Here is a 23,820-nt window from a genome sequence, read left to right as displayed (position 1 = left end):
TTACGATTCTCAGTTCGACGTAGGTTCAATTTCGTGTCGGGTGGAATAATAATATACAATTTGTAGAAGAATCCTTCACGGTTAGAAAAAAAGGAACGTTTGGTGCAGGAATATCGCGAATCCATAAACGCGTCTGCGCGTAATAAGTCGATGCAATTTGTACGTTCTTTATTGGATGCATTTGTATTTGGTTAATTACATTGTTACACGGCGTCGGCCATTACTTCGACGCGGCAGAGTTAATGGGACGATAATACACTTTTCGTAACTTGCTCCGCCGCCATTCGGTCTGCGCCTGAAACACGCACCAACGAATTTCTCTCTCTCTCTCTCTCTCCTCTCTCTTTTTCTCTCGGTACAAATATTTTCTATTCGAACGAAGTTTCAACTTCATTTCGATTTTTCTCACGCGAGTCAATCATCATCGGTTTAGTTTTGTTTCAATTTATTTCAACTTTTTTTTTTTGGATTAAGTTTTTCTTTTTTTTTTTAATAAAAATAATAAATATAGAAAGAAAAATAAAATTTAATTTTTATTCGAAGAGAAATTTGGTTTAATGAAATTTCTTAGCATGGTGTTTCGAACATGCTTTAGAAGTGAATCGATCAGTAAATTTATGTATAGTAATTTAATACTTTAGGAAGTATTGTTTTCAATATCGGGAATGATGAAAATTGCTTCATGGAAATTTTCAAATAATAATTTTGCAAAATGTTAAAAAAGATTTCTATATTATTATCCAAGTGAAATACTGAGATCTTCAAAGTTTTTATAATAATTGACCTGTTTGATAAGTAGTTTGATTAATTTTTTTTTCTACAATCTTGGTAGTAAAAGTAAAAATAAAACTTTCCAAGAAGCCGTTTCATATCTTGAAAGTAAACGAGAGAAGACTAATACTACTTGCCAATATTTCTTATTACTCAATTATATTTCGAAACATTTCCCTCAACTTTTTCCAACATTGCAGATCGATTATCTCGTTTCATTCTAGCTTACATTTTGTTTTTACAAATTTGACTAACATTCACGACTCTATAAAACCAACGAACTCACCAGCATTTTTGAAAAATTATCGAGCATTCATGTAAAAATATTTTCAAATTATAATCAAATAAAATCAAATATCAGATTTACAATTTTTATTCCCAACCAGTCCACACCATTTGCTTAATTCAAAATAATCCTATAAAATCTAGTCTGAAATAATAACTTTTCTTGTTTTCTAAAAAAAAAAAAAAAAAAAAAATTCAAATATCATATCCTCGATATCATTATTCTCCACTGGTATCTGTCCATTATGAAAAATAAAAATAAAATCCGGATGTTCTCCGCCATTAGCGACCCCCCCCCTCTCTCACCGTGCACGACCGCCATAGTTGTTGTCTGGCGCGAGCAGAAAAGTTTCCAGACACTTTTAACACCCTCGGGCGGGATATACTTCAAGTTCACGCGACGTATATAACCGCGCGAATTTCCGCGAGTTCGCCCTAATTAACAAGATGAAAATCGCTTTCGTCCCTTCAGGTCGCGGTTAGATACCACCTTTTGATCGTTTTTAATCCAATTTTCAGAGCCACGGTCTCGCCTCGCTTATTATCGCGCCGTGAGATCTTGTTTCTCCCCTCCATCCCCCCCCCCTCCAAATATTCGTTTCTTGAGATGAATTCCATTTTAAACTTCTAACCCCTTCCCCCCCCCTCTGGTCGAGGTTGAATGGAATTTAAGTTGTCACACGGCCGGTGGATGAGCATCATACGTCTTATCCGCGTGATATATTCTATCTATTAACCGTTGCATTGTTAAAAATGAAAAGGCAGCGAGCCAAGGCCCCTGTAATTGCGGAGGAGAATCCTATTGTGGGGATCGTGGATGATGATAAGAGATAGGGGATGAAGAGGGAGTATTGAGAAGAGGTGGACTTATGGTAGTTGTATTAGTTGGATTAGTTCCTGCAGAAGGCAGAGGTGAGTATTGCGAATGAGGAATAATGGGGGGAAAAGATTAAAATGTTTCTTTTTTTTGTGACGAATAATTTTGATTCGTTGATTATTCTTTGTTGTTGGAATAATTTGATATTGATATTGGAGTGAAATAATAGAGACACAAATGAGAAAGAATGATGAAATGTGTAAGTTGTGTTGGTTTCAGAGCTGAGTTGTTGTAGGAATAGATGAAATTGTGATTATAATGATTTAATATTTTTTTTTTTTTTTGTATATAAAAAGATAATTTTAATCTATTATATCTTTTCTACTTATTGAAATAGTTTTTGTTCGATATTGATAATAAATATAGATATTTCAATGAATATAAATGACACAAATGCAAATATTGAAAATACAGAAGATATAGTTTTTTTTTTCTTATTAATTTTCACTGTTAGATGAAATAGTAATAATTTCAAGCTAAAAGTCGATATATTAATTTATTATTATATTTTTGATAAAGAAAAATGTGAGATATATTTCTACTTTTCATCAGGAATAATTTGACACGTCGAGGTAAAAAATTGAAATTTTGCAGTTTCGTCATCGTTGTTTTGAACTTGAGATTTTCCTAATTTTCTAAATTCTATTTTTTTATATTTTTATTTAAAAACTAATTAATATTATAATCTCTTAAAAGAGATTTTATATAACCACTTTAAAATTATAAAGTCTCGTAACAAACTTTTATTTGTTATTGAAAATAACTTTTTACCTAACATTGATTACAGTTTCTTTCAACCTATTACAGTTCTTAACAAACGACAATTTGTAATCTGAAAGAATTTATAATCACTTTGAAGCTTTAATTGTAAAGCTTCTAATAATATTTTTCTTTTTTCTTTTCTTTTTTTTTTTTTTTTTACAAAAGTTTATACAAACTCAGAAATCACTCGTGTGAAAATATTCGAGCAGAAGAACATAATAATTAAAAGAACATTTTCGATTAACTGTATAAAAATATTATTAAACTACTTTCAAGTAATGAAACGATGAATCTTTCATCTAATTAACAATGAATATCTACGGGGAAGAAAAGAGTTCCATTTTATCATATGAATTTTTAACATTACTTCCTCTAAGATAAATTTGAATCTCGTAACGAAATCATATTAAAATTTTAACGCGAGAAAGTAGTCCGTCAAAGTAGATTCATGCTTTCGTGTTTCTATTTTTATGAGAGGAGGAAAAACTGGAAGGCTAGACATAAACAAAAAAAAAAAAAAAAAAAAAATTTAAAAATCCTCTTAATCTTAAAAATAATTAATTTAATTATTTAAAAGAATTTTTTTCTTTACGTCTTACCTCAGGCCTTAACAGCTTGTTGATGCAATTGATTTTACTGCACAGAATCTCCAATTCTAAACGTTCCTTGCAAAGCTGTCGAAACACACAAATAGAGAAAGTGAGGTTAGGTCGCGTAACTTCACCGTAAGGGGAGAGAAATTTATTCGAGAATAGAACCAACCATTTTCTTCGTCTTCTCTTGAAACACATCGGTCTGCTGGAGCTGGAAATCAGAAAGCAATTTACCATTTACCGTAACTATATTGTTTCACCGCGTTGTTCCTCGTACTACACCATTCCAACTTATCCGAAGGCAAAACAACGGAATGCACTTTCCACATGGTGCGCATCGACTGGAAAACAAACTTACGTGCTTATGAATACAATTGTAGATCGGCCTGATGTCTGCCACGCTTTTTTTCCGGGGAATTTTCTGCAAATTAAACTTATTTATTAATAATACATCTGTGTATCTCTGATTTTCTTCTAAAAAATTGCTCATGAAAAATACCTTATTTGTTTCTTTTTGAAGCTCCTGAAAATCCTTCTCGTTCGAGTTGGTCGCTTTTTCGTTCTGAAAAGAAGTGCATGCAAGAATTAAAAAGTAAGTATTTTTTTTAAACGAAATATTATCGAGATCAACAAATTTGTATTTATTTAAAAATATCTCGAGAAAGGGAATGACGAAACATTTTTATCGACGATAATAAATTTATCAATGTCGAAAGACGATTATAATTATTATTACTTTTTTTTTTAACAAAAAAGCGAGATTTTAAAAATATTATAAAAAAAAAAAAAAGAAATTGGACGAAATTCTTTTCGCAAGAATTGTTACTTAATCTAATCTAGCCAAGCATAACCTTAAACTTTCATCGTTCCGTGAAACTCACGCGATAACTCTCTTGTATACACAAAACGTTGAAAGGAATAAAAAAAAAAAAAAAAAAAAGGAACGAAGAGGTACTCGTAAATGAATTAAGATTTCATTTCGTGACAACGTATCTGTATATACAGCCACTTCGTGATTTAATGCTTCGTTACTCTACAATTGTCCCGTTTAATTCGCGGCCGATTTATTCGTCTGGATGAACGAAAGGCAGACAGATCGATAACAGTGGAGAAAAGTATCGTCGACAAGGTGTCTCGCAATTACGATTGTTCGATTTGCATCCTTTCTTCGTTTTCTTTCCTTCTCTTTTCGTTTCTTTTTTTTTTTTCTTTTCTTTTCTTTTAACTTTTTAACCTCCTTAAACGTTCTGATTAGCGAAAAGATCGAAATTTCTATCGATGTTGAAACGGTGAGAAAGGTTAATTTGATCAGGCACGAAGTTGTCAGCATATCGGATTCGACATTATTTAGCTCGGTTTCCATCGGATTTCGGAGTGTTCTTCACTTTTAAAGTAACGACTTCTCTGTTTTTCTTCCCGAGAAATGATCGATTCCTGTCTCTTTAATTTTCAAAGACGAGCAAGTATTTTTGAAATATTTCATTCATTGGATCTGTTATCGATTGGCATTATTAGATGTTTAGTGTTTTTAGATTGAAAGTATTAGAGTGATTAATTAATTTAACGAAAATGCACAACTTTGAAAGATTTGACACTTTTGCTCTATCTATAGGAATTAATTTATTTTAATTAATAAAATGTTGATGATTTTTCCTCCTCGTAATTACACACACACACACGTTTCATTCATATCTTTGAATCAAAAAATCTACAAAAAATATTACGACTAATTAATTATTCGATATTACAATTTTTTTTTTTAATATAAATCGAAAAAAAAGACTCACGAAATTATAAATTAATTCTCTCGCAAGATATTGAATGAAGGACAATTTGTTCGCGAAACTTGAATATGCGATGATTTTTATTACATCAAAAAATTATTTCTAAAAAAAATATTTTACCATCGAAGAACAGGATAATAATATAAATTTCCGGCAAGAAGGAACTTTCGTCGTAAAAATGAATGCGACTTACTATGTATGAATAGAAGAGGAGGATCAAGATCATGAGTCCAGTTATGAACGTAATGGTCCCGCAGAACGGACCCAAATCGAGCATGTTCCTCAACTTAGCGTCCGTCAGCAGATATTGGTATAACTGGAATAAAGAAGAAGGAAAGAAAAAAAAATATTAGGCATTCGAAAAGAGAGGATTTTACATCTTCTTCTTATCCCTTGGCATACCAAGATAAAGACATTTACGAAAAGAGAATTTTTTTTTTTCCTCTGAGAATTTTTAGCAAAGCACGAATTTTAATATAGATCGATTTATTTAATATATAAATTGTAAAAATACAAAAATTATTCGAAATTTATTACTTGCTTCGATTTATCGAGAAATTTCAATTTGTTCAATTTGTGTTTTTTAAATTATAAGCGAATTTTTAAAAAAAGTGAAATTTCTTAACTAAATAGAAGCGATAATTTTTGTATTTTTATAATTCACGAGATGAATCGATTGAAGTATGTCACGTATATAAATTCACGTGGCTCCATCTTTATAATGAAATTCCTTTTAAACTGAATAATATAATCATCGATAAAATGTATCGTTATTATTTCATATTATAACAATCAAGAATTTTCAAGAAATATATTTTTAATAAATTTTCCATTAATAAATTTTCATTATTAATTTTCTAATATTTCTAAAAATAAAAAATTTATTTCCTAAGTGACATTCATGTATTACGATATACAACTTAACCTATAATAAGTAAAAACTTATTGCTAATAACAATCTTAAAAAAAATACTTGATAAACGTTACTTAATAAACAAATTTTTCTCTAATTTTTCATTCCAAACATTTATTCGCAAAATATTATTGGATATTGGGGGGTCTCTGAGTGATCTCACTTTGGTATGCTAAAGGTTAAAAGGAGGATTTTTTACGGACCAGCCATCGTGGCCCAAAATGATAGGTTTTGTAATATCTGTGGATCCTTGCGATTTCCATGACATCGAGTTTTCGTCCCGCGAAGCTGATAATTCGTCGCTATTGTCACGAGCATCACGTGAATTTGGACGGGCCACGAGAATCGAAAAAACTGACAGTTTTTGGCGGATCGTTTGGCATAAAATGATCGACGCGCCCTCTTCAATTTCTCTCCTTGCTGTTCATGTCGTCTTTGTACACGGGATGTCGCGATTTTTCATCGTCTTAGCATCCTACATTACATTATGAGAAGAAAAAGTTGAAAATTTTAATTTCGAAATTTATTCGTAATATTGGAATTTTTAATTAATTGAAAGGTGAATAGTTTTCAAAATAAAAATATATTTCTCTTCTTTTTTAATTATTGCATTCAAGATCGTTTCGAAATTACAATGTATATTATTTTAACCTCTTCAGAGAGGTTATAAGGCATCAAAAGCATCAATTTGTTAAGTATTTTGTAAAATAAAATATTATCGTTGTTTATTATTAAAAGTTCTTTTCTTTCTTTTTATTTAGAATAATTTTAATTTAAAAAAAGTCAAATGTACACATACATATTAATGTTCCTAAAGAGAATAATATCAGCCAAAATTTTTACAAATTTTGCAATCAATTGAAAACTGAATGACTTGACTTCAAATGTTTTTTTTCTTAATTATTAAAAATTAAAAAATCGTGATCACAATTATACGAGACATCCTGCATATTTATAATAATAGATCGTTCTCAATGATAGCAGTAAACACCGCCGATACAAATTGATGCGGCATATTCAAACAACAACGACGATAACTAGAGATCCATGCCAAGAAGCGAATCCTCGTAACGATATTATGTTTTTCAGCAATCGGCTTCCATGTACCTATTTCATACGTTTTTTTATCATTTCTTTTCTTCATTTGCGATACCATTTTTCTTTTTGCAACGATCGAGAAATATTTATCTATAATTTCGCAAATTCGATCATAATAAAGATAAAGGAGGTTAGGTTAGGTAGGTCATTCGTTCTTTTTTACCCTGTTTTATTTTTCTCTTATATATTTATATCACCTTATATTCCTTTGTAATGGTAAAGAGATGCTTATTTACTTTTTCATTAGGATTTTTCGCGAATTCGATAATCGATGAAATATGGAAAGAGGTTAGGTCAATCATTAATCGTCTTTTACTTCTCTATTTTTATTTCTCTCGTATATTTTATTTATTTCTTTATTAATTCAACGATTTAGTCAATGAGAAAAGGAATGAATTATTTCTTATTTCTCTCTTTTTTAACCTTCTCACATTTCATTACATCGCGTCACCTTTTGTTTCTTCCAAATAATTTATATATATATATATATATATATAAATAATTCTTAAAATTCAAATTTTGAATTATAATTACTTATTTATAGAAATTATTTAATTTAATATTCTTAAAGAGATTTTTTCTTAAAGAAAAAAAAAGGAAAAGTTAGGTTAGATCGTCTTCTCGATTTTTATGGTTAATTAGATTCCGTGAAATTCGTCGGATTTAAAAATGATTTAATAATTTGATTGCGTTTTCTACTTCTTGTTGTTCCTCTTAATAAGTTTGAACGGTTTGGATTATTTCCGTGTGACAGTAGAGGATAATCTTAGTACAGTGGCGAATATCGTTTCGCTCACGCTTCTTTGCGCGCTTTGAATTTGTATTATTTAATTAAAACTTCGTGTTTATCTCGTTTGTGTAATTATTTCAATATTTCGATATTATATTGGTTTCAAAGAGCAATAGCATTTATTTGTCCTGTTATTAAATAAGAATGAAAATTTATAAATTTAACAATTATTTAATAATTTTTTTTTTGAAAGTTTAGTTTTGAATATCGTGTTATCTTTTCAAGTCTCTATTACATTGATTATTTAACATTAACTTTACTTTTTTTATTTTTACTTCAACGCCATTAACAATTAAAAATTTACGATGTAGCAATGAATACAAAAAAAAAAATTTCCTTCTTTTAAATCATCTTAGATCGGTGAATTAATAATTGATTCGTCAGAACAAGATTCTCCTCTTTCGAATTTCTTTTTTCTTTTCTTCTCTTTTCTTTTTTCCCATAGAATTCCATTAATAATTAAAATTTTCGATACTAACGAAACTAAAATTATCCATTTACAGCTATAATTAGATTCAAATTTCTTACCTCTTGAATCTCTTTTTTCCATATTCTCGGCCGAATTATGAAACGAATTATAAATTATCGAATATTAATATTATTAACAATAAAAATTTTCGATATAACCAAAATTGTAACTCAGTCACAACCAAATTGAATCTAAGATTCAAAACGAAAGCAAAATTATCGTATTCACGATAAGCGTTTCAAATTTCGAAATTTCAACGAAAAAAAAAAAAAACATGTCGAAATTATCGATCGAAGAAAAATTTCCTTCGTTCAATTCTCCCTTTCCTCCACAATTCTCGATAATTAAAATTTGGAAAAAAATTTTCGTTTGGAATCACAGTCGGAATTAAGGAATTTTCAGATTTCCCTCTTTCCAATCACTTTCGATCGAGGTCGCGTAGAATGTGGCATTAACCCCCTCCTTAACCACGTCGGAAATAGAATTTCATGACTATTTGTTGGCGTCGCCCGGACGTCCGGACATGGTAGAGCCAGGATATCGGCCGTAGCATGGTGTACACTGCATCCGTGTAAAAGACGTCTCTGTAAATTGAAAATGTTTCGAAGATCGGAGAAAGGGCGAAGCTTTTCAAGCACGAAGAAACGCTTCACAGTTAGCTGGAGGAATTTTACCGAGTTCTCCAACGAGGATGCACAACCAATGCTGAATCTTTTGTTTAGAATATCTTCCACAATGTCCAAATGCACGAATGAGGATTTTATTGAATTTATCAATCGTTACAAATAATTAATATTCAGAAACAGCGTAATAATTTAGGAAAAGTATTTGAATATACTTTTATATGTTAGAATATAGAGTTATTTTAATTCCTTGTATTGTGTGTGTTTTTTTTTTCTTTTTTGCTGAAGAGTTTTAGAGAAAAAAATAGTGTTGTCACGTGATGGCAAAAAAAAAAAAAAAAAGATTATATCTTTGAGAATATGAAAAATTATGGTTGAATGGAAAGAGCTTTTTAAAAATTTTATTCGAGGAAATTGTATAATGGAATATATACATATGTGTACTATACTCGAGTTTATTTGGATTTTATGAAATTTTAATGTTTCGAATTATTTAATATAAAACGCAAACGTTTATCGATATAAAAAAAAAATCAACACACTCGTCACACAGAGTGACGTTTGAGAGAAGTTTTGATCAATGAGAGAGAGAGAGAGAGAGAGAGAGAGAGAGAGAGGGTTAAATATTTTGACGACACGTGAAAACGATAGCACGCCGGAAACAGGATTTCACGGTTGTTCGCGATTGGAATGGCGATGTCGGAAGTCCGGCTCGTCGGACGAAATTCAAAACACATTCGAAACGTCATAAATAAAAAGCTATCGAGGTTAGTATGGAAGCAAAAAAGAGAAAAAAAAAAGAAAGAAAAAAAAAAGAGAGAAGAAAAAATATTTCTGAATACTTTCGTTATTATTATTCCATACAATAGTCGTACAATCTCCTTAACAACGATTCGTTTCTCAACAATCGCGAGATAAAATTCAATGGAATTTTTAACAAACAATCGAAACAAATTTTGTAAAAATATTTCTTCCTTTTCTCGAAACTTTATTTTTCTTGAGAATGAAAAAAGAAAATGTTTCTTTGAAAATAACAATAACAGATAAATCTTCAATTATCACGTATCATTCGTTCATATCCATTCGTTTATAAATTTGTAAACGTTTGATCGTTTAAAATTATTTCCACGCGTTAGTTTTCGTCGAAAAACAAAATTTCTCCGAGTCTATACGGACAATTAAGATAATATAATTTCCTCGCTCGAACATATTTACGATCGAAAACTTGCTTACTTGTTTCTCGCCGTGTAACTGTGTGCGATAAGTGGAACACAGGAGAATGTTTTTTTGAAATACGTGAGTCTTGTCTCTACGCGTTGCTTTATTACTGAAGGGACTTACAAGCATTACTTATGATAACCTCGTAATATATAATATGCTCCAGCTGTGCACCAAATAAACCACGTGGAAGATGCTTCTCTCTCTCTCTCTCTCTTTTCTTTTTCTTTCTTCTTCTTCTTCTTCTCTCTTTTTTCTTCTTTCATTTACGTCTCACGTGTGCGTTCCCCCTTAATTACGACCGTTAACTAATTCCTTTTAAAATAAATACGTTAAACGCACCAAGATTATTGTTAATCGCGGGTCCCGTGTAACGCGGAACGTCTTTTGTTTCTTCGGTTGAATTTAATTGTAATGTGCTCGGCTGGAAGGGCGAAGAACGAAATATGAAATTTTCGCATAATACGTATTTTGCATTGTTAACTTTATGTTTTTATATATTATTACATTTTAACAAAGTTGTAGTGTAAAATTTTAATTCTAATATAATTGTCATTAGGAATTTTTAGCATAATAATTGTTTTTCTCGCATTGTATAGCGTTGCTTCATTATTTTTATCGTGTTACAATTAAATTGTTGCTTTAATTTTATTAACACGTAATTTTTAGGAAACGTATTATCACGAATTTTTAGTATAACGGTATAATAACTGTTTTTTTTTTTCCCTCTCTTTTTGCATTGTTAGCTTTATATTTTTTCGCAACATCGTATTTTATTTCTAACGCATAATTATACTGCGACAAAATTGTAAATTTTCGTATGAGATTTGTCTCGTTTAACGGAATGTTTAAATATTTGGGAAATTTTTATTCGTGGAAATTTCAATATCCATGGGTGGAATTGTGTTTTTCAACATCGTGCTAAATTTATCGTGCAACTCGATCAATAATCGATTCTAATTCCGCCCGGAAATATCACAAATAAAATATGGATATTTGAATTAAGTCATCTCTAAGTAAAGAGATGAATATATTTAAACGAACAAAACAGTCCTATCACCATCGTCCAATGCAAATTTAAATTAACCTCATCTTTTGAAATTTTTTTATTTTCATAGAATCGATTTCTCTAAATCTATTCGACGAATATTAAACACCCTCCGTTATTAAATAATTTATATCGAATAACCCGTGTACAATCAAAATTATTCCAATAATCATTTATCTCACTTTTCATCGATTTTTCCCTCAATTCCACGATTTAAAACCATTCCACCGTAATATTTGGAAATCTCTATTGTTCGAGACGAGCGCAAAAAGTTCGACATTTTACTTATTTACCAAATTACTTAATTTCACCTCGTTAGATGAGGCGACGACAGAGTTCGCTAGTCTCGCCCCATTTCCACTCCAATTGCTTCGTGACTCGACAAATAAACTCGATCGATATTTTTGCATTTTCCTCTTCTTTATCTTCTCCTCTCTGGAAATAATCGATTCTAAAAAAAAAAAACGTGCTCCAATATATTTAATAACCGATTCAATACCCTCCCCAATAATCTCCAACATCAAACCTAACAATTTCACAATTTAGAAAATATCAGCATTATATCCATCTATACAGGGGATCCATATAATATCCATATAACGATCCATATCCTACAACACAATGTACATCAAACCGTGCTTTTCCAAATCCAATCACAAAATCGAAATTTCGTTTAAAATAAAATTCACGAGAATCACACACACACACACACGAGAAAAATTATTCGCATTCGAAGGAAGTTGGCACGGAGCAGGAGAGGGAGGGGGGGAGAGGGAGGGATGGTTTTTCGCTACGAGCGGGAAACGAGATTTCGCGGTCGCTCGGCGTCGAGATGGCAATGCCAGAAGCGGTCGAGCGGTCCGTCAAAATTCCGAATATTCACGTCGCCTAGGTGTGTAGGGCCCTCCTGGCGCATACCGGTGCGCGGCTCGAGTGCGGCTCGCGCAAAAAATATGTGTAATTAAAACTCGACGCTCCGGGGGATGCTCCGCGTGGCGGCGCGCGGGTGAAGGGGAGGAGGAGAAGAAGAGGCAAGTAAAGGGGAGAGAGGTGGAAAGCGATAGAGAGACGACACGGCCGAGACCGACACACAGGCGTAAAGGTTAGGAGGACGGAATAATCAGGGGCTCGAGAAGAGGAGGCGGATGTGACGATTTCGAGGCGTCCCTCCCCTCCTCCTCTCTCTCTCTCTCTCTCTCCCTCTTCCTCTTTCTTTTTCTTTCCGGGGGATGAGTAACGTTTGTCAAGGATCGTCGATTGGAAAATGTTGAAACGTATTACTTTTGTCACAATATATGTGTATATATATACATACACGTTTTCCCTTTCTTGGAAATGTTGAAACGATATTTCGAATTGTTCAGGCGCACACGCGCATTGAAACACCGGTTCGGGAATTTTGGAGATGTCGAGATGTAAGGGAACGATTATTTTGGAAATAATATCGGAAAGATGTTGCGGAAGTTTCGGGGAAAAAAAAAAATTGTAAAAAATCCATCTTTCAAATTCTTCAAGATTCACGGTACTCCGTTCCTCCTACTCGAGAAGTAGTCCCATTCCAAAAAAATCTTTCCAATTGGTTCGATTAATCCGTACACGCAAAAATTTCACCTTAATTAATTAACATTCTCAAAATCATCGATTTCGATGATCCATAATCGAAACCTACGATTATCCAGCAACATGTGCGACAAACGTCTGTGCGCGTGCGAGAGGAAGATCCATCCGGGCTTCATGAGCCCGTTCGACGATCGGGTGAAGGCCCTCGACGAGGCGTACGAAAAATTCAGCAAGGAGGAGAGCCGCTCCCTTCTGAAGAAATACTTGGACAAGCACATGTTCAACATGCTCAAGTCGCGTTTGACCAACACCAAATCCTCGTTGATGGACGTGATACAGTCGGGCCTGAAGAACCTCGACTCAAACGTCGGTATATACGCCCCTGACCAGCACTCTTACAGCGTGTTCGCGCCCCTGTTCAACCCCGTGATCGAGGAGTATCACGGCGGCTTCACGTCCGAGGACGTGCACCCGCCGCTCGATTGGGGCGACCCTGACAAGTTGGGCAACCTCGATCCCGAGGAAAAGTTCATCATCTCGACGAGGATCCGTTGCGCGAGGTCGATAAACGGGTATCCGCTGAATCCAACCATGTCCAAGGCTCACTATCAGGAGTTGGAGGGGAAGGTATATATATATATATAAGTTAGATTTCTCGTTTGATTTCTGTTTGGGATAATAAGGGTGTTAATTATTGGGTGGATTAACTTTGGATTTGTATTTTTCTGTAGTGACGTTGTGTAAGTATTTATATTAGTGTAAGTTTTGAGGGATAGTACGTTTTGTTAGAATTTGAAAGCAAGGAAAATGTGGAGATAATGGTGAGAATGGAGGAGAATTAATTATTCGTATTATAAGTTTTTAACAGTTTGGTTGTTGATAGAGTTAATGTGGAGATAATGATGAGTGGAAAATTGATGTATAATTTAGAATTTGGAAGCAAAGGAAATAAGATGGAGATAATTTTGAAAGATTTTGAGCAGGCTGGTATTTTTCATATTTTTATGATGGCAGAGGTGTGCTATTATAATTTGAAGGAAAAGGTATGAGTAATCTTCTCTCTGTTTGAATTAATAAAACACACAACTAATCGGATAATGGATGGAATTTTCGGGAATAACAGAACGACCAATTTTCTTGAAATTTAAGTGTGTAAATAGAAAATTATTTTTTTGATAGTGGAAATATATTAGAATTTAGAGACAAAGAGTAGAGCATGAACGTTTAAACACTTACTCACTTAACACAGTCGTAATGACACTTAAAATTATTTTTCATCCTCAAGCCTTTCCACAAATTTAAAAATATCCACAAAAAGAAAAAAAAAAAAAAGCAACACAGCAACGAAGACACAATAAAGAAGCCTTTCCACAAATTTAAAAATATCCACAAAAAGAAAAAAAAAAAAAAAAAGCAACACAGCAACGAAGACACAATAAAGAAGGCAGGGAGAAACAAGGTCGATGTTTTTACACAGGAGTTGTGTTTGGCGTCGGTGATGTTTGAAATGAAGGCGCACCACACGTAGCTAATTGATTTCTGCTAGCTCGAAAATCCTCCTCCGTTAAGGCATATAATTGCTTTTTCTAATCGCGTTTTATCCGCTTTGTTTGTCCACTGAACAGAAGTGAACTATATAAATTTCCCAAGCAAAACCAAAGGCTCTGCGAATGTCCTTTCTAATCTGTGCACTGCTTTTAATCTCTTCCTTTTATCTCCTCTCCTTCTCCCCTCTCCTTCCCCCTCCTCTTTTTTTTATATCTTTTTTCCACTTTCGTTTCTCCTCTAATTCCTCCTTTCTTTCTTTCTTTCTTTCTTTCTTTCTTTCTTTCCAGATACAAGAAGTCTTGAACACGTTAGAGGACGAGCTGAAGGGGAATTATTACAGTTTGATCAAGATGGACAAGATAACTCAACAACGATTGATAGACGATCATTTCCTGTTCAAAGAGGGCGATCGATTTTTAGAGGCGGCCAATGCCATTAGGTTCTGGCCAATCGGTGAGTAATGATCACGTTCACCTCTAGCTACCTGCCCCTAACTTTTTTTTTTTTTTTTTTTTCTCTCTCTTCCAACTTGGTACAGATCGACCTCTAAAACTGTTCGAGATTTATCGTCCCATCCATTGTCGAACCTCGGTATCCTCTTGTACTTTGGAACAGCGATTTTTAATCCTTTTTATCTCACGATACGGTGTAATTAACAGATTGCGAATTTTTATTCGCAAAAAATTAGGATTTTTTTTTATAAGTGCATTTGGTAAAAACTTGTAAAAATAGAAACTGATAAATTGATATATTTTTCATAAATATAATCTATTATTTTTTTAATCGCAAGGTTTTAATTGGTCATTTTAAATAAAAATTATTAACAACGTTTTATTGAACGTCGATTATTTACGTTAAATATCAATATTTCGAAACAAATCCATCGATAAAATATTTTAATAATTTTTTAAAGAAGATAATCTCTGCCTAACCTATATCAAGATCGCGGCTGATTCCCTTAAATTGTATTAATTATCATATTTCTTCCACTTTTCCAATAAGTATCTTTTAAAACAATTAACTTTTTTTAAAATTTTTTTCATCTATTCATGACACTACATAAAAATGATGTATTCAGAACAATAATTATTCGCTTACGCATTAATTAATGTTGGATATCGATCTTAAATTAAAAATCGTTGTTCCAAGATCTTACGTCACTCACGAATATTTATAGTAATGACTAATGTACAATGTCGAGAAACGATTCGACGATGGCTCAGACTTCTCGAGACGCAGATTAATGAGTCTCGATGGAGTTACAAGTTTTAATTTTATTCTGCCACACCAGCTGGCGCCCTCCGCGTGTCAGTAATTAGATCGTAAGTTGAGGTGAATTTCATTCTTCCTGGGGATATTCTCTTGGGATTGTGAAGATTTTTTTCTAGTTCTTTTCTTAGTTCTCGAGCTCAGTGTTATTGTTATTGAGATTCTAGTGAGAAAAAGGCACGTGTCTTATAAGTTTACAATACCATATTACTTTGTATTAATTTTGGCAATACTCTACTTTTTTGATATTACAAAATAAAATAACAATTTATTTTTATTTTTTCGTTTCAACGATTCGTGCTTGGTGATGTATAAATTTTAAAAAGATCTGAAATTAATCAATTTAACTTGACAGAGAAGTTAGAAGTTATTTAGAAGTTCTAGTTAAATTATAATGAAAAATGATTTCATTAAAGTGAGAAACGGTAAGTTTATCGATACTATTATTATACTATCAATTTTATTCTTTGTATTGCATTTCGAAATTCGTTCGTATTACGTCATTTCGAATTTATTTGTTGATTTATTGACTAACACGAGACGAGAGATCGCTGTGTATATACTTTCCAAATACGATTTGCGAAACTGTATGTAGATACTTCAAGAAACAAGTCATGAGGTTACAATACTATCTCGAGGAAGAAATTTCGAGGTTAACGTGTTGGTTCAACTAAGAATCTACCGAGAATAGTATTTATTTGAAAGGATTTGACTGTATTGTTTGATTGAGCACGTCGAAAATCTTTAATCTTTCAACGAACTTTCTTTAATTAAATGATAAAAAAAGAAAAGAAATCGTCCATTGCTCGAATAATTTCCCTTCGTTTAATCCCATATACTGTACATACTTCTCTATAGTGAATTAATATCACGATTTAATATCGATGATTTAATACCTTCGTTCTTTGGTTCAGATTATTAAATATTATATATCTGAAACGTGAATTGAATTTGTTGTGATAATCTTACTTACACTTTCGTACAGATTAAATATATTGGATTGGTTGCAAATAAGAATCATTCGAATTACTAATAATATATTTCTTTATAGTTTTTTTAAAAATTGATAAATCAACCGCAATAAAATATCAACATTTTTTCTCCTTCGCAAAATTAATTCTAAAATATTTAACCTTGCTATTTTAAATAATTTTGTAAAATGTAATGTTGTTAACATGTCTTTAAATGCATTTTTCTTTTTTTTTTTTACCGATTTCGCGTCGTTTCGTTGTATTAGCCTGAATTCGCGCGGGAAATTTAAACGTGTCGCTCGGTTTAAGGATCACTGCGGTTGGCGTAAAACATTCAATTACAATGGCGTAAGTTTCTTCAGCTCGTTTGAAAACATTAATCCGTGGATAAAGCCAAATGCTCGAAATTGGGCTTGGTTCAAGTTTAAACGAAGATTAAGCCGAAAGTTTCGTGGATTAGGCGGGGTACCGAAGTGTGGTGTACCGAGTTAACAAAATGGCGAGTTGACGGGTGTCACGACAGGTCCACCTGTTTGTTGATTTTCATCGTTGATTCTCTTCTCCCGTGAAATGAAAACAATTCGATGCGTTTCATTGGATTTTCAATCAATCATCCTGAGAACCGTAAAAATGAACCCAGAGGTAAATAGCGTGAAAGAGTGAATGAGATCTGATTTGAAAATAAAATAAAATAAAAAATATATATTATCATATAGTGAAATCGTATTATTCGTGATCCTGAGCACGATATCGAGGCATGTTGTTACGTTGAATAAAATGTCGATTGTCTGATATTCGTAGATGGAATGAAATAATGAAAGATTTGAAGGTAAACAAGAATCGGAATTATATAAGGGGAATTATTATATTATAAAGAAAATTGAGGGAAAGATTAAATCTAATTAAAATGAAATGAACAATATATTATTTATTATATTATTTATATTCTCAGAAAGAATGAAAAAAAAAAAAATTTAAATGTAATTAAAATAAAATGAAGAATGTGAAGAACGTTGCATGTGATGTTGAGTTTGATATTTGCATCATAAGGAACGTCTATTTCCAATTATAATTTTTTAAAATGACGTGGGGTGAGAAATCGATCTTTTAAAATTTGTGTTTAAACGAAATTTCTATTCTATTATGAATTTTGAATTCTACAGAGGAACAATACGTTTTCGGATGTATTTTCACTATTTTTACTTCCGTTTCGGATCAATTTAAAAAATATCCAGTTTTTTTTTAATAAAAATCGTGCATCGAGGGAAAATTGTTGAAACGGAAATGAAAATTTCTCAATAATCTTCGCATTCGAGGTATATTCAAATTACGTACGTACTCGTGGATCTCAAATTTTGCATCGTTTAGTTTCAGAATTTCGGTTTTGATAATCAGAAAAACTTTCGAGTTATTGACACTCGATAAATTCGTGATTCAACATTCGAAATATTATTGTTAAATCATATTTTCCCTTCTTAGTTTTTTTTTCTCTCCTTTGAATCAACTATAATAACTATAATAATATTACAGGATAATTAATTATAATAATTGAAATAACGCGTGATAAATTTCGATAGTTAATTTGTTGAAAAATTATAATTTTCCATATTTTCATATTCCATTTAGACATTTTAGACATCACGGTTTAATTAAAAATTCCAATACCTCGAAATTCTCTAACAACCTTCTCAGCTGCCATTATCACCTGTAATTCGAAGTTTCAGAAGTTCCATGAAAATTCAAAATCGGCATAAGCTGTGCAACGGAACGTATTATATATATAAATTCCTTTTTTGCTCTTCGAGACCTCCAATAATGAATAAAACTTGCCCTCTATAGCACTTATACTATAGTAAGTGAAAAAATAAAATATCACAATAATTCAATTTTCAAAATTCAAAAATTTATTTCACTTGGAAAATTTAATTAATAATTAAAGATAAATTTCTGTAAATTTATTAGGAGAATAATCACAGAATTATTCACAGATATTTTTACACGATTTTACACGAGGACAAATTTCTTCTATCGGATAATAATCGGCCGCGAGAACTAATTTCACGGAAAATTTACTTTTCACTTGCGTGAATTTAAACGTGTATTTAAAAGCAAATTTTTAGTTTTCTTTCCTTCCGCCGCCGCTCGGTCGATAAAACAGTAATTCTTCGAGCGAGGATTCAAAGATATTACTCTCGAATCGAAAGCGATCCGGCCACCCCTTGCGGGTTGCCAGAAAGCCGAGTAAGGGTCCTGTGATTAAGTGAATTTGCATTAGCGATTTTCATCGCGATGGCCTTGGCAAATCTCTTTACCGTCGAGATTAAACGGGCTCAAAAAGGGTTAAGGGACGTTAAAGGGACTGGGGCGCGTGTACAGGGGGCGGAGGAATCAGCTATTCGAAAGGAGGGTTTTCTCGTCGGTCCCTTTATCGCGTGATGTATATACTTCGCTGACTTTACTTATTGCGGCCACTTGTCCCTCGTAATCACGAGGTTTATCGTTTATTATAAACTTGTTGGGGCGATGATGCATTGTTAAACGAGATTTTGGTTTGTAATAAGGTGTTCCAAGGCGAAGTTGGTGGGCGAAAAAAAATTTTGAGATCGATCGATATTCGGTTGAGTTTTTGGGGAAACAGATTCGTAAGAATTGGTTCTTCATTTAAACGTAATGGAATACGTAAATGGATATAAATGAATATATATATATATATATATAAGATCAATGGACGAATAATGAGTTTGATTTTATAGACATTTTCCCAACGCTAGTGAAATATTGGTTAATTTTTACTTGTTCGATTCCTTTTTCGAATGGTCGAATTTAATTCGAATCTAATTTCAATAAATTGGGAAAATGGAGTGATTGAAGAAGAATTTTTTAAATTAAAATGATTATCGCATAAATTTTTATCGAAATGATAAAATAAAATAAATGGAAGAAGCGTTAAAATTTTGTCCAGTTTCTCTCTTCTCCCTTCTTCTTCTCCCTTCCCCTCCACAGATATCGTAACTACTCGCTTTTGTTTCTTTGAACCGAACTGATAACAGATTGCTTTTGCAGAGTGACCACGGTTGCTCGTTATTTACGAACGTTGCAGCTTCGATCAAATTATTTCTCCCTCCTCCCTCTCCCTTCCGCTTTCGAACCGTGTTTCAGTCGAAGAGTCGTATTACAATTGTAACACGCGTGTTTTGTTTCATATTACTAAGGATTCTTTTGATCGGACGTTGTACGTATTGTAAAAAGCGAATAAATCGTTGCCTTTCCGTTCCTAAATAAATCTCGCCTTATTAAAATATATTACGCATCGTATAAAATTGCTATTGGGATCCAAGAATTTGATAAATATCTTTAATATGTATTTTTAGGTTAGGTTAGTCTCGATTCTCTTTGATAAGAGTGGAATTGATTTCTGAATAGATTGTTGTTCATATTTTTGTTTTAAGTTTTTAATTTTTAATTCTCTGTCATCGAAGAAGTGCTTGGAGATTTTTTTTTCCAACGGTGTATATTAAAAGGTATAAGAAAGATGATTTAGATTAGAATTAGATGAGATCTCAAATGTAACAGTGTTCTTTGTAGTTGGGAATGTGTAAAGATCATGTATAAAGATGAAATTTGTTTTTCTCCATGGAATCTATGTGTTATTCTAATATTGATATTAGAAGGTTCTTAATATCAAGCCAGACATTTGTGTAAATGAAAATTATTATAGAATTGAGAACGAAGAAAAAGAATAAGAGAGAAAAAAAGTTACTAATCTATTATTTTCGAATTGTAATATTTATGGTATTTTATTTATTATAATTATCTTAATTTTGCAACGAATTGAAGAGTTTCCAAGAAAAGAAATCAACTTTTGCAACGAGAAGAGTGAAGGTTATATTTATAAAATTAGATTACGCTTCATCCATGACTCGAACATAAATTTATTTATACGAAAAATATCACAAGTTAAATTTTTTGCAATATTCTTGAAATTGAACACATTTAAATTTGTCGATATCACTATAGTTACATCAAAAAAGGAGCCAAAAAAAAAAAAAAAAAAAAAGAGAATAAATTTCAAGGCAATAGTGAAACGGCAAACGAAAACGTGAGATCCAGGATAAAAAAAAATTCCTCATTCTTAATCTAATCTAACCTCTCGAACATCTTATTTAACATCTACGATCTAATTTTTTAAAAATTAGAAAATATTCGTATAAAAGAAATTTGAACGAAAAATATCATATGAAAATGAGGTTAAGTTTAAAACATGATATTAATGTAAGAATGAAAAAAGAGAATAAATTTCAAAGCAGTGAAAATATAAAGAAAAAAAATCCAAGAGTTGTATCGAATTTCCATCCCCACGATTGAAACAGTGAGTGAAAACGTTAGATCCGGGATAAAAGAAAATTTCCCATTCCCCTCTGCTCCTTTGCAAACCCGTGGGGTCACGTGTGCGTGGAAGAATGGAACATTAATAATTCAATTCCACGAGTTGCCCGAGGCAAATGGAAACGCAGCCGTAAACCGAACCACTTTCGATTATCTTTGAATCGACACTGGATTTACTCAGTTTTCGCGGAAGAAAACGCGCGCTCGAAAGGAAATCGAGAAATGACGCAATATACGACGCAGATAACCTTCGACACCTTTGGAAATGGATTTACAAATATATTTAGAATTTTACATAATTTAATAAAGTATAAAACTTAATTTCTCTCTATCTTCGCAGGAAATAAACATTTTGAAAATAAATAAGAATGGCACAATTTTATTTTCGAAATATCAGGAAATTCTAGGTTATATTCGTTCGATGTTACGAATGTTTTGATTTTTCAAGAGAAATTCTTCGTTCCATTTAATATTTACAATAGTAATATTATCGACGACGAGAGACACAATTCAAAAAAAAAAAAAAAAAAGAACGTTCTCTCCCTAATTTCCAGGCAGAGGTATATTTTACAACGATGCGAAAACTTTCCTCGTCTGGTGCAACGAGGAGGATCACGTGCGTCTAATATCGATGCAGAAAGGCGGAGATCTGGCAGCCGTGTACGCGAGGCTCGTTAAAGGGGCCACCGAAGTCGGTAAAAAACTACCATTCTCACGGCATCGCCGGCTGGGCTACTTAACCTTCTGCCCGACCAACCTTGGAACAACGATCAGGGCCTCTGTTCACGCCCGATTCCCCAAATTGAACACTAATCTTGAGAGATTCCAAGAAATAGCGAATATGTACAATCTTCAGGTGAGAGATCATTTTCCATTTCCTTTCCATTCTTCCTATTTTTTCTCGATTCGAATCTATTTTTGAAATGGCGAAATTTCGCTCGAAAATTTCAAATCAATTTTTTTTTTTTTTATTGATTACGATCGATTTGAGGCTCGAGGTATTTTTGATCATTTATCACGGTTTTCTAATTAAATTAATCTATATTTGTCTTGCTACTTTGATTATGATCGATTTATTCCATTTTTCCGAGTAGTGATTTTTTCTATTTATGGTTTGCCTAACAAACGGTTGATTTGTACTACTGCCAAGTAGTATAACCGGCTTATCCAATAAAGACTTAATTTTCCTATCTATTTTTATTATATGTATTACAAATCATCTTCGTTTTAATATTTTTTTTTTTTAATCGATTCTACGATATAATTATTTTTCGATAAAATAATTCCCGCGATATAATTATTTTTCGATAAAATAATTTAATAAATCTCTTAATGGTTCGAAAATATTTCAACGATTATTTGAAAAATCATAAATTCGTGCCGCGAAATCGGGAAATAAGTAAACGAGGAAATAATATCGAGATACCGCGTAATTATCATTGTCGAATATTGTTATTCATTGTTGAAATGCTAATGAAACGCAACAAGTATCGCAGGTGGATTAATGTTAATACGTTCATACGAAATATTTATATCCTTCGTATTATTGACCGAGCGCAGCAACGATGCTTATATAAATCCCAAGTGTATACAACGTAAACTATAGTCGCGAAACGAGATGAGCAAACAGCCAGTTATGAATATTCCGTTTACGAGGAAAATATTTGAATAGATCTTCCTTGTTTATAGGCAAAAGTATACCTATGAAATAAAATAAAAGTACGTGCAGTTTTTTTTTCTTTAGGTTATGCGTAGACCGGTTTATGGAATTCCCTAGAATTCCCTAGGCGACTAAACGTAACGTGATTAAACGCGCAAAATATCTCTAGCTTTTCTTGTTAAACGCATCGCGTAGAAGAAAAGCGGCGAACAAATTTTCGAGGTTGGAAAAAAGAATTTATATTTTTTCAAAGAAAAATTACATGTTTCGTGGAAATTATAAGATCGATGATGAATTAATATCTTGTTGATAATCTCTCTTATCAAACATACTTAGTAGTCTGCTCGAGTCAGTTTTGTTCTCCTTAAATTTTTCTCACTGTTTTAATTTTTTTTTTTTTTTTTTTTTTTAAATTGTTCATATTCATTTAAATTGAGAGAAAAAAGAGATATTCGAGATTCTCGCATAACGCATAACATTTCCCGTTCGAAAGTTGGTTTGAAAATTGTTGTTCTACCATCGATTGTTGAATTTTCACTTTCAGCTTGAAGAGTGGGGTCGACCGCAGCCAGGGAATGTATAATTAATTATTTGTTCGTTAACTGCTCGGTAAAATCTGAAATTTTCAACGTTCCTGTGATACTAATTACGATGAATTTAATTTGCTTGAATTTTCAATTTTGTTATTTTGTTACGACGAGGAAGATGTTGTGTCAAACGTTGCATTAAACGTTACAATTGATTCACACTCGTAACGGGAACAATTTTATTATAAAAATTGATTGAAAAAAAGATTAAAAAAAAAAATCTCAACAAGAGATTGCAAACAAATTATTATATGCATTAATTTTGCTTAACTGCGTTTTCACTTATTTTTGGAAAAATTCACGATGCAATTATAGGAACAATTAAATTTAACAATGAAAATAAAAATAATAAAATAGTAAATAATTAATTATAATTCGAATAAGCGTAATATTATTTTCTATTTTTTACATTATCTTTGTTATTCCATGTTTTATATAACGTATTCTTCTTTGTTTTTGAAATTTGAAATTTAATATGCAGTTGATATTAATTAGTCATGAAAATATTCACAGACAATTGAATATGAATAGATTTCTTTAATGAATGTGTCTGTTTGTATATATATAATAATTTACTAAAATTTGGAATATTTAGATTGAAACGATAA

At 32.0% G+C, this 23,820-nt stretch overlaps 2 protein-coding genes across 8 annotated transcripts in view; one reads left to right on the top strand and one right to left on the bottom strand.

The window, feature by feature from the left end:
• The window catches only part of LOC100868635 (arginine kinase), a 31,747-nt gene that overhangs the window by 6,269 nt on the left and 1,658 nt on the right, over window positions 1-23,820 (top strand). For 2 of the 6 annotated variants that reach the window (XM_086913233.1, XM_031920396.2), the window contains 3 exons: window positions 12,911-13,418; window positions 14,627-14,792; window positions 21,520-21,821. In XM_086913233.1, the coding sequence (XP_086769359.1) occupies window positions 12,911-13,418; window positions 14,627-14,792; window positions 21,520-21,821 (976 nt within the window). Of the gene's footprint in view, window positions 1-11,996; window positions 12,647-12,910; window positions 13,419-14,626; window positions 14,793-21,519; window positions 21,822-23,820 lie in introns of those variants that run through there. The other 4 variants (XM_086913235.1, XM_086913236.1, XM_086913234.1 and 1 more) reach the window with 4 other exon arrangements.
• Window positions 148-6,391, bottom strand: LOC105737256 (uncharacterized). 2 transcript variants are annotated; one of them, XM_012494596.2, is made up of 7 exons: window positions 6,189-6,391; window positions 5,266-5,388; window positions 3,788-3,850; window positions 3,647-3,709; window positions 3,458-3,499; window positions 3,295-3,369; window positions 148-295 (listed from the first exon to the last, which is right to left on the bottom strand). In XM_012494596.2, the coding sequence occupies exons 1-7, from the start codon at window positions 6,246-6,248 to the stop codon at window positions 221-223; spliced, it is 501 nt and encodes a 166-aa protein (XP_012350050.1). In that variant the 5' UTR covers window positions 6,249-6,391; the 3' UTR covers window positions 148-220. The 2 variants fall into 2 exon arrangements, with proteins under 2 accessions (XP_012350050.1, XP_086769364.1); XM_086913238.1 differs by lacking the exon at window positions 148-295 and adding an exon at window positions 2,647-3,189 and having other exon boundaries at window positions 6,189-6,388.

Source organism: Apis florea, unplaced genomic scaffold (assembly GCF_048593485.1).
Source record: "Apis florea isolate Af1SG1 unplaced genomic scaffold, ASM4859348v1 contig_3496_pilon, whole genome shotgun sequence".
Classification (NCBI taxonomy): Eukaryota; Metazoa; Arthropoda; class Insecta; order Hymenoptera; family Apidae; genus Apis; species Apis florea.
Note: the sequence above shows the minus strand (reverse complement) of the source record. Positions and strands in the feature narration are given on the sequence as shown.

Coding starts and splice junctions, on each gene's coding strand:
- LOC105737256 (XM_012494596.2), bottom strand. CDS start 6,248: ATGGAAATCGCAAGGATCCACAGATATTACAAAACCTATCATTTTGGG. Junction 5,389..6,188: donor ATTTTGGGCCACGATGGCTG/GTCCGTAAAAAA, acceptor TCTTTATTCCAG/TTATACCAATATCTGCTGAC. Junction 3,851..5,265: donor TCCTCTTCTATTCATACATA/GTAAGTCGCATT, acceptor ACTTCTTTTCAG/AACGAAAAAGCGACCAACTC.